Source organism: Nicotiana tomentosiformis, chromosome 1 (assembly GCF_000390325.3).
Source record: "Nicotiana tomentosiformis chromosome 1, ASM39032v3, whole genome shotgun sequence".
In the NCBI taxonomy this organism is placed as follows: Eukaryota; Viridiplantae; Streptophyta; class Magnoliopsida; order Solanales; family Solanaceae; genus Nicotiana; species Nicotiana tomentosiformis.
In genome coordinates this window covers 78,471,271-78,482,488 of record NC_090812.1, presented here as the reverse complement: position 1 = coordinate 78,482,488, position 11,218 = coordinate 78,471,271, and the positions used below count along the sequence as shown (strand labels likewise).

At 39.3% G+C, this 11,218-nt stretch overlaps 2 protein-coding genes across 2 annotated transcripts; both read right to left on the bottom strand.

Moving 5' to 3' along the window:
* Positions 1-418: 418 nt before the first annotated feature.
* On the bottom strand, positions 419-983 carry LOC104112990 (uncharacterized). The gene has a single exon (XM_009623049.4). It carries the CDS (start codon positions 892-894, stop codon positions 505-507), a length of 390 nt encoding a protein of 129 aa, XP_009621344.1. The 5' UTR covers positions 895-983; the 3' UTR covers positions 419-504.
* A 9,356-nt stretch (positions 984-10,339) lies between these two features.
* Positions 10,340-10,945, bottom strand: LOC138907015 (uncharacterized). The gene has a single exon (XM_070196885.1). It carries the CDS (start codon positions 10,943-10,945, stop codon positions 10,340-10,342), a length of 606 nt encoding a protein of 201 aa, XP_070052986.1.
* Between the last annotated feature and the right edge of the window lie 273 nt (positions 10,946-11,218).

Genomic DNA, 11,218 nt, shown 5'->3' with positions numbered 1-11,218 from the left:
GACTTTAATTCCTTGTATATTTTTGAGGACTCATATTGTGTTTGTTTTTATGAGTCATTTTTGTAAAATGGTTTTCAGAAATATTTTTTTGTAAAATGTTTTGTTGGAAAGTTAAAAACTAGAAATTGGTAAATTTACTAAGAAACTATAAAGTGTTAATCTAGATAATAATATTAGCAAACTAAATAGAGATTTCGAGTTCGAGCATTAAGAATGAAGAAATTAAATTAGAGAGAGCACTTTCTCCTTAAATGTATTCTAAATGGTCCTAATCTAAATTAGTCTGAGTCGGTGAATCCCATCTATCAAATGGTTAAACAAATAGATTAGTAACAAAAATTGATAATAATATTGAAGTCTTGGTTAAAATTGTGAAAAGCAGTTAAGAACTGATCAGATAATAGTAATGCAAAAATGATTTCCACCCAAAAGTGAGAGAAGTTGAATTATAATCAGTAGTTACATATATTTACATATCCTTAATTCCTCTTGTAATAAGAACTACTATAAGAACCACATATCAAGAAAAGTAGACTGGTACTGCAACAGAACTAGTAACAACACAATCAAAGCAGCCACCCCCCACGGCGAGCTTCCTTCCGACGGCAGCTGATACATCCTCCGCCGCCGATCCCATGGCGACCCTCCAGAAAACCAGTCCGGCGGGTCCACCGTGGACAACCACCGGACGGCGAATAACAACACCAGTGGCACAGCCATAAGTATCCAACCAAAACTTTCTTCAGTAGCCTCCATCACTTCTTCATATGAAACAAACCATTGAATACCAAGAAAAATGAAAATCACAGCTAAAAATAAAAGCACTGGATAAGGCAAAGGATTTAGTGAAAAGACCTCCAAAATTGAGGAGGCTGTGTTTCTTCTTGGGTACATGAAAAATTATATGCTTAATTTTTTTTCCTCTTGAAAATTAGAGTTTGGACAAGTTCAAGAAGTAGTTGAGACTATGAGATTGTGCAAGGTTCAACTAATTTATAGCAAGGCTAAAGCTAAAAGCTATGTGTGTGATAGTTGTCAGTCACTGATTTGAAGTTGTAACTTTATAGCCGTTGGATACTTGCTTGTTTTTTTGACTATTTTACGAAAATGACATATCTTTAGTTATTACTGCTGAAAGGTGAAAACTTTGAGGAAATTTCGGACTACTTACAAGCTATAATTTCTACTTTAAGAGATGCCAAATGTTTGGTAAAGAACATATCTTTTCACTGTTTCTCTCTTCTAACGTACTCACTTTGATATCTATATATCTGCGGATCATGGAAACTGATACTTCTATACCAAAAAAAAAATATACAACAAAGCAATTCGTTTTGTTTTCTCCTGTTTTAGGGACCAAATAAATCTTTACCTTTGAGTACTAATTTTTTTCTTTAAAACTATTTTTATTCTCGAAGTAGTAACATCCAATTTTAACATCTTAAAATAGTTAATCCCAATCAAACAAATCATTTTATAGCACCACCATTTTTTCAACCAAGTGTGATAACCAAATGTGGGGCATTAATCACGAAAAAAGTTGGGGGCTCAAGAATGTCACATACCCTCCTAATAAATTAAGTAATTGAATAAGGAATCGACTAGTCAACTACTATGTTAACAATTCAAGTTCATCCAACAGCATGGTAAAGTACTACTCCCCATCTCATATTATATATCTCGTGTTTCTCTTTTATATGCTCCTTAAAAATTATTAATTAGGAAAATAATTAAACTATTCTATATTTATTTACGTCTTAAGATATAATCTCTCTTCATTGAATATTTATTCTATTTATGTATTACCTCTATTTTTAAGAATAATTATTACTAAGGATAAAAAAGAAAAAAAACCATCAATCTTATCTTGAACTTCTAAAATGACAAATAATTTGAGACAATTATTTTTAGTAACCATGACTATTAATATGAGACGGAGTGAGTATTTCCTAGTCATTCAAGATTAAACATTAAAGAGATAAAAATTTACAGGAGCATTTTGGAGAAGTAAACAGGTAACTTGGATCTGCAATTTACTCAAATTTCCAGCAGAGAAGAAACAATAAAAAGGCACATATATACATAAAGTTAATAAGTAAATCATTAAAGGAGACAAAGCGATATGAAATTTGGGCTACTTTTCTTCAAAATTTGGTGAAAGCAGCTGTAACAGTTGTAAAGCAGTTTTAAAAATCAGAGTGTATAAGAATTCAGCTAACTATCTGAGGGTTAAAGCTGAAATCTATGCCAAAGTTCATATGCTTAACTTTTGAACAGTTAAAGCTCTGATGATAAAAGATGTAAAAGCCGAAGTAGCATATATATATATATATATATTGTGGTAGTACAAAAAGCTTTGGCCTTGAATAAACACAACACAATAACTCTATAGGTGGTCAACTCCTGGTCAGCCCTCTATAGGTACCTGGACTTCAAGATCCCACATTCAGTTTTTTTTTCTCTTCTCCTTAGGAGCAGAGTTATGCTTTGTATTTATTCACGGGGCATATTAACGTTAGGTTCTACTTAATTACTTCCTCATCCGCTCTCTTTTACTTGTTATATTTATTTTTTACATATTTTAAGAAAACATTAATTAAAAAGACGATTTGATATTAGATTATTCTTATTTATTCCTTGATCTATACACCACCCACCGTTATTTTCAGGCTTCCCTTGGTTTAGAGATAAAAGTGAGTGGCCACAAGCATGAGACTATTGCTCCGCCTTCCTAGCTACCTGGTTAATTTAATTATCTTAAGATTTTGAGAATTGAAATCCTTGACAAGTGACAAGAATGTCACGTCCTCAATAAGTATTTCTGTTATATACCATTGGTCCTCATGAATCTCCTGCTGACATTTCCGGAACAATTGCTCTTCATAGTATAGGGAGTTGGACATATAAAAAGTTAGTGGTTGAGGTCACATAGAAGCATGAACAAATTCGTTTCTTTGGCATGACTAATTAAACCAACTCTTTTGGACTCGAACTACATATATAATTGAAGAATTGACTTTTAGAAATATATTTTATAGTAAAGGTTTGTTTGGTATGATGAAAATCATTCTGGAGAATTTTTTATAGGTAAATGTTTGCAAAGTCAGAAATATTTTAGAGAAAAAGAAAATATTTATTAAAGAATGTTAATAGTATTAACAAATTGGATAATGTTTCGATGAGATTTTTGAATATTAAAGATTGATAATAATAATTAAGTGTTGATTAAAGTAGTGACATGAAATTACGAGTTTTATGAAGGAAAATGACTTTCGTCGAAAAGTGAGGAAAGTCATTTTTTCTTTCTTGTGAAAAATGTTTTACTTAAACATTTTTTGTGACAATCAATCACTAGAAAATAACTTATTTGCTGGAAATGGTTTTCAGAATATTTTTCTTACCAAATCCTCGATTGTTCAATGATCAAAGCAGTCTAAGATAATAAAAAATAACTGAGAAACCCGTCACAGTTCACATGGTGCAAGACAGACCCATAAATAGTAACCAAAATACAAGCGGCAGAACAATATTTTTCTTAATTTTGGGAGGATGGAAATTGTTTACTCGTAAAACGACACAGATGAATTTATACGTGGTTTATAGACAAGTGAATTAATTTGATCCAAAAAAAATAGATAATTAGAAATATAAGACTTAGCCTTAAAATTAGAATAAACGGCAGATATCTTAGTTCCGGGCACAGAGCTACCGGGAGCAATAAAAACAGTGCAAATAAGCCAGAAAGTAAAATGTTATTTGAGCTTTTGATGAAGTATAGTATATGCTTGTCAGAAAATTTATCCACTTATAGTGATGATAGAGAAAATTCGTCCCCTTACCCCAAGACTCAGTTGTCGTCCCCGAGGAGGACGTTTTGGCTAATCCTGCTGACGCGGCAAGGCTGCTGCAGGAGGCTTTTACAGGAACAAGTATCTCCGAGCTTGCTTCTGGTACAAGTGCTTCTTCTCGGAGTCCCCGACCAGAGAACAAGCAACAAAAAATAAGACATTCATCCACGACCGGGGGAACAAATAAAAAGGCAAAGAACGCAGTGCCCGAGTCATCTTCGAATGTTGTGGTTATGAGCGTCGTGCCCGAGCCGGTACCAAAAATCATAGTGATCGACGATGATGGAGAAGCGAGTGATGATGTGGCTTCTCTACATAAAAGACTATGACCTTCATCAACTCAACAGAATGATCAATCTGTTGAGTTAGCTACACCAACCGAGGATGATGCCTTGACAATCTGGGGGAGTTTGATGTGCCCGGTATCGTGAGGTTGAGTATCGGGTCCCTACCGTCTTCGGTTGAGGAGAAACCAATGACCAACACTGCGTTTGCCGCAGCCACATCTCATCCTTCAATGCCATCAACTTCATCTCCCTCTTCTCCAATTTTGCCTTTGCCACCAGCAACTACTACATCATTTTCGCCGGCTACAGCTGCCCGAGTAGAGGATGTCCCTCTTCCCCAGTCCCCAGTTCATGGGAACCTGAGGCAAAATTATGCTGCCTCTCGGAAGATCCCCAAAGGAGGAGGAGCGCCACCCTCTCGGTTTCCACCAGATGCAATCTGTTATCCCAACCGGTGTAACTTGCTAACTATCTCAATTCCCTAGCTTCAGATAAAGATTGGGAAAAGATACAAACTCTCTCAGGAGAGTGTTTGTTGAACAATTCCATGTACAATGCAACGGCGTTACAATCTTTGTTTTCTCTCTTATTTCTTCTACTTGTGTTATGGCAAGGTTTTGAATTTGCATTCTTGTTTTGCAGGCCAACTTTCTTGCTTCCGAGGGCATTCAAAGGTTGATTTGTAATAAAGAGGAGCTTACCTTCGAGCGGGATCAACTATTGGCCGAAAGGGATCAAACTGTTGCTCGCCTCTCAGAACTGGAAGCTCGAGCTGCTGAGGCCGTTGAGTTGGAGGCTCGGTTGCAGCGAAGCGAGCAAGAAGTAGTGACCCTTAGCCAAGAAGTTGCCTCGTTGAGGGCTCAATTTGAAGAGGCTAGGGCCAAATGTGTTGAAATTCATAATGTCGTTCTTGCTGCATCCGATCGTGAGGCTGCCTCCGCTGAAAGATTGAATAGTTTGGAGGCGGCCTTAAACTCCAAAGCTGAAGAGCTTGCTGTTGTTGGGGCGAAGTATGCCCAATTAGAAAAAAAGCATAAGCGGACCATTAAGCATAATAGAATTTTCAGCTCTACTGTCTGTGACCTCGATGTCAGCCTCCGGTCCGTTAGATCCGCGTGGGAAAACCTTTCTGCTGAGGTCGACCAACTTAAAGAAGAACTTCAACGCCGAGCGGCTTCCCTCATTGTTAAAAAAAATATATGTTATGTATAGCATGGGAAGAAAAACCTTGGAAGAGGCCAAATCAGGTATCATTGACTTTGATGCCGAAATCGCTAAGGCATGTGAGCTGGAGTTAGCTGCAAAAAGGGGTCTTTCGGCCCGACCTGATGCTATCGATTCTTCTGGTTTCGGTTCTGAGTTCTCAGGAACTGAAGAGGAGCCGGAAGGTGATGATTCTGAAGGCAAAAATGACGAAGGCCAAAACATCAAACCAGCAACAGATCCACCCACTTCTCCTGGGGGCGTAGATACTTCTCTCCCTCCGGGTTTCGGAGATGCATCAACTTAATTTTTCCTTTTCAAACTTTTGTACTTGTGTTGTCTGGCATATTTATTGTAAATAAAAAAATACTTTTTCGTTCAAGTATCATATAAGTATCCTTTTTGTGTACTTTCGTTTAAATATTTGCGCAAGTTTGCTTTTTGCGTCTTTTTTCGTTTAAGTATTTGCATAAGCTTTACTGCTTGCGTCTAATTGTGCAAGGCTTTGGGTGTATTTTCATCCGAAAGCGTTTGGATTTCGGGCACAGGTTCTTCCGAAATCAACCCTTTATCGTGAGAGTTTCATAAGAGAGGGCCCTCTTATGTTTACGGTACTCTTGAAGAGGACGTCTCCTGTTTATTACGGCACTAACATTTGAAGTACTTGTTTAACTTTTAAATGATAAAATCAATTCATCGTTCAGACAAGAAACAAGATAGAAATAAAAGGACTTTACTTTATTCTTTCCATTTTCAAAAGTACATAAGCATTCGTTGTGCTAAAAAGAAATTGTCATTTCTTGTGGCTAACTTGTACAACTTGTTTCTACAGGGCTGGCCGCGCAGTCCCCAGTCCCGATGATTCAACTATGTTTTCGGGTTTCGTATTCCGGTCGAAGTGGCAGTCGTTGTTGCCATATCCTCATATCATTCCCCCCAAGTGTTCGAATGCGAATTTGAACACTGGAAGTTTTACACCTTCGAAGACTCCACTAGTGAATTGCTAGATAGTCTTTAGTTCGATAACAAACTTCGATAATCTTTAGTTTGACAAGAAACTTCGCTTCCCCTTAGGAATTTATGCTATCGAGCCAAAGATTATCTAACAATCCCCCAGTGGCTTCTACTTGTGAACGATCGGGTAACCTCTGTTCGACAGCAAACTTAACTTCCCGATAGGAACTTTACTATTGAGTAAAAGACTATCTAACCGTTCCGTAGTTGTTCTTTGCTTGTATGCCTTGTCACTTGAGAGTCTTATTGCTGAATCTTCCTTCGCAATATGTTTTTCGTTGCTGCCTCGTTAAAAACCTTGCCATACCCAATTGGGACAAAAACTGGACGAAGGGAAAAAGAATGCAGCACATACTTTCCGTACAGGTGATGCTCATCAACAATAGTATCTCTTGAAGTGTGCCACATTCCAGTTGCTTATCAACTTTTCTCCATCTTGATTCTCTAACTCGTATGATCCTTTTCCGGTGATAGCTGAAACCCGATAGGGGCCTTCCCATGTTGGACCTAGCTTCCCTGCATTAAGCTCATGGGTATTCTGAGTTACTTTCCTCAAAACCAAATCTCATACTTTAAAATAACAGAGGTTTGCCTTTTAATTGTAATATCTCTTTATTCACTACTTTTGAGCTATCATCCTTATATGCACCAAGTCCCTGCATTCATCGAGCATCTCCAAATTAACAAACATTGCTTTATTGTTTTCCCGGAAATATCTCAGGGTAGGTTCTCCTACTTCCATCAGAATCAGGGCTTCTTCCTCGTATATAAGAGAGAAAGGAGTCTCCCCCGTACTCGATTTGGCGTTGTTCGGTACGCTCATAGTACACCTGGCAGCTCCTCAGTGCATTTTCCTTTAGCCGCTTCCAATCTCTTTTTGATATTTTGTATGATCACCTTGTCCGTTGATTCTACTTGGCCATTTGCGCTCGGATGATAAGGTGATGATGTGATCCTTTTAATTTTTAAGTCTTTAAGGAACTTCGTGACCTTCACACCTATAAAATGTGGCCTGTTGTCACAAGCTATCTCTTTTGGTATCCTAAATCTGCAAATTATATTCTCCCACAAGAAATCTACTACTTCTCGTTCGCCAATCTTCTGATAAGGACCTGCTTCAACCCACTTAGAAAAATAGTCAGTTAAAATAAAAAGAAATCTTACCTTATCGGGAGTCGGTGCCAATAGTCCAACGATATCCATTCCCCACTTCATGAATGGCTATGGTGAGTAAACCGAGTACAATGGCTCTGCCGGTTAATGTACCAACGGTGCATAGTATTGGCACTTATCACATTTATAAACATAAGCCTTGGCATCTTGCTCTATCCGGGGCCAATAGTATTCTTCCCTAATTAACTTCAGCACCAAGGAATCTACGCCCGAGTGATTTCCGCAGATCCCTTCGTGGACTTCTCACATATCATAGTTAGCTTCAGAGGCTCCCAAACATCGGGCCAACGGGCCTTGAAAAGTTCTTTTGTATAGTTGACCTCCATTAAAACTATATCGCGTTGCCTTAGTGCGTAGCGCCCGAGATGCCTTGGGATCTTCCGGCAGTTTCCTATGTTCGAGGTAGTCAATAATTCTGTTTCTCTAGTCCTAAACCAAATTAGTCGCTTTACCTCATAATATCTATCTGCGTCCAATACCGAGTGCATAAGCTGTATGACCGTACCGGAGTCCGATCCTTTCATTTCCGTATCAGAGCCAAGGTTAGCTAGTGCATCTGCTTCTGCATTTTCTTCACTGGGGATATGCGTGATTGACCACTCCCGGAACCAAGTGAGCAGAGCCTGAACCTTCATTATGTATTATTGCATGCGTTCCTCCTTGGCTTCGAAGATCCTGTAGACCTGATTTACCACCAACTGGGAGTCACATTTGATTTCTATGACCTCAGAGTCCAGTCCCCGGTCCAATTCGAGCCCTGTAATCAAAGCTTCATATTCCACTTCATTGTTAGTTAGAGGAATAGTTCTTATGGCCTGCCTTAGGGTTTCTCCCGAAGGCGTGGTTAATACTACGCCGAGCCCGGACCCTTTCATATTGGAAGCTCCGTCCGTGAACAAGGTCCAAACTCCTGATGTCGATTCCGACACCATTACTGCTTCTTTAGTAGCCAAAGGTAAAAGTCCTGGACTGAAATCAGCCACAAAGTCGGCCAAAACCTGTGACTTAATTGCAGTCCTAGGTTTATATTCTATGTCAAATTCGCTCATTTCGACGGCCCATTTGGCCAGCCTACCTGAGAGTTCAAGCTTATGAAGAATATTTCGTAGGGGAAAAGTGCTCACCACAACTATCGGGTGACATTGGAAATAAGGCCTTAGCTTTCAAGCGACGACTACGAGGCTAAGGCCTATTTTTGCAGATGTGGGTAGCGAGTTTATACTCCCATTAAAATTTTACTAACGTAGTAAATATTATATTGCGTACCTTCGTCCTCACGGACTAAAATATCACTTACCGCAACCTCCGAGACTGTTAAGTGTATCAGTAATTGTTCGTCTTCCTTCGATTTTGACAATAACATAGGACTTGACAAATACCTTTTCAGATCCTTCAAAGCTTGCTGGCATTCCGGTGTCCACTCAAAGTTATTCTTCTTTTTTAGAAGTGCAATGAAATGATGGCATTTTTTTGAAGATCGGTAAATGAATCTACTCAAAGCAGCCAATCTCTATGTTAGCCTTTGAACCTCTTTTGCGCTTGATAGTTGGTTTGGAATATCTTCGATGGCTTTGATTTATCAGGGTTAACCTCGATCCCCCTCTGCGATACTAAGAACCCCAAGAACTTATCAGAACTGACCCCGAATGCACACTTCTCGGGGTTAAGTTTCATGTTATGTTTCCTTAGGATGTCGAATGTTTCTTGCAAGTATGTAAGATGATTACTTGCGTTCAAAGACTTAACAAGCATACTATCTATGTAAACTTCCACAATTTTCCCTATTTGCTTTTCAAACATTTTGTTCACGAGCCGTTGATAAGTGGCTCCGGTGTTCTTTAGCCCGAAGGGCATCATACTGTAACAATATGTGCCGAAATTCGTGATAAACGAAGTTTTTTCCTGATCCTCCAGGTTCATTTTGATTTGGTTGTACCCGGAGTAAGTATCTAGGAAACTCATTAACTCATGCCCGACCGTTGCATCAATCATTTGATCAATGTTTGGCAATGGGAACGAGTATTCTAGGCACGCCTTATTTAAGTCTTTATAATCTACGCACATGAAAAAATTCTTCTTCTTCTTTGGAACTACTACTACATTAGCTAGCCAATCAGGATACTTTACCTCTCGTATTGAACCGATATCAAGCAAGCGAATTACCTCTTCTTTGACAAATTTGTTTCTGACCTCGGCAATAGGACATTTTTTCTATCTTACCGAAGGGATACTAGGATCCAAGCTTAGTTTGTGTACGACCACTTATGGCGGGATACCTGTCATATCCGCATGCGACCATGCAAAACAATCGACATTAAATTTAAGAAATTCAATAAACCAATACCTGAGTTCGGGGTGCAGTACTATCCCCAAGTGGAACTTCCTCTCCAAGAACTTTTCAAACAATGTGATTTGTTCAAGTTCTTCAGATGTGGACTTTGTTGCATCCGTTTCTTCTGGTACTTGAAAATATCTTGGTACCTAATAAAATTTTGATGACTCCTCCCCTTGGTTGACTTCGCTCGGCTCGGGAGCAGGAGTCAGCTCCTGTAATTGATATACCGTAAGCTCTTTCCCCTTGCTTCTGGAAACTAAGATTGCATTCATTTCTCTCGTTGCTGGTTGGTCGCCTCTTATTTGTTTAATCCCTTCAGGAGTTGGGAATATTAGCAATTGATGATGTGTTGATGGCACAACCTTCATCTCTTGCAACCACGGTCTACCCATGATAATATTGTAGCCCATATCGCCATCCACCACCTCGAAAAGGGTCGACTTCATCACCTCTTCGGCATTCATGGGCAGCTGGATCTCTCATCGAGTTGTCACACTTGGTAGGTTGAACCCGACGAGGAGCTTTGTGAATGTAATAATACTTCCGGTGAGCTTGGCTTGCTCCAACACACTCCATTGTATGATGTTGTCCAAACTTCCTGGGTCCACCAAAACACGTTTAATTTTCAAATCTAATACATTTAAATAAATTACCAACACATCGTTGTGCGGTAGAAACAATCTATTTACGTCTTCCTCCGTGAAAGTAATGTCGTCTTCAGCGACTTCCCGGAGTCTCTTATTGTGGGTCACTAACACCTTTGTCTTTTTTGCCGCCAAGAATGTAACCCCGTTAATCTCGTTCCCCCCGAAAATCATTTTGATTATCAGGCGCGGGGGAGCTTCTCCTGCTTTTGAAGGCTCTACATTATCACGATTACAACCATAGTTGTTCTTAGCCCGTTCACTTAAACATTCCCTGAGATGGCCGTTTTTCAGTAATGCCGCCACCTCTTCACGCATATGCCCGCAGTCCACAATCTGGTGACTGTTTGTCCCATGGTATTCGCACCACAAGTTAGGATCCCTTTGGTTGGGATCAGATCTCATTAGCTTAGGGAACTGTGCTTCTTTAATATTTTTCATGGCCGACGCCAGCTCCACTACGCTGACGTTGAAGTTGTATTTGGGAAGCCTGGGGTAGGAAGAATCTCGAGGACCTGACGTTTCCTTATCCTCTTACGACCTATTATTTCGGCCGCGATCAGTTCTCCTATCAGTAGCGAATCTATCCAGCGATCGAAAACCTCTACCGCATTCTTCGGCTTGTTCATAGAACAAAAACCAACTCCTAGAAGATCGTCAATCTGTTTTGAAATCATCTTTCGATTTCTTCTTATTCTTCTCCCGGTCCCGACC

What these genes read in the sequence shown, in the direction of transcription:
- LOC104112990 (XM_009623049.4), bottom strand. Translation starts at nt 894, where the DNA reads ATGTACCCAAGAAGAAACACAGCCTCCTCAATTTTGGAGGTCTTTTCA.
- LOC138907015 (XM_070196885.1), bottom strand. Translation starts at nt 10,945, where the DNA reads ATGAAAAATATTAAAGAAGCACAGTTCCCTAAGCTAATGAGATCTGAT.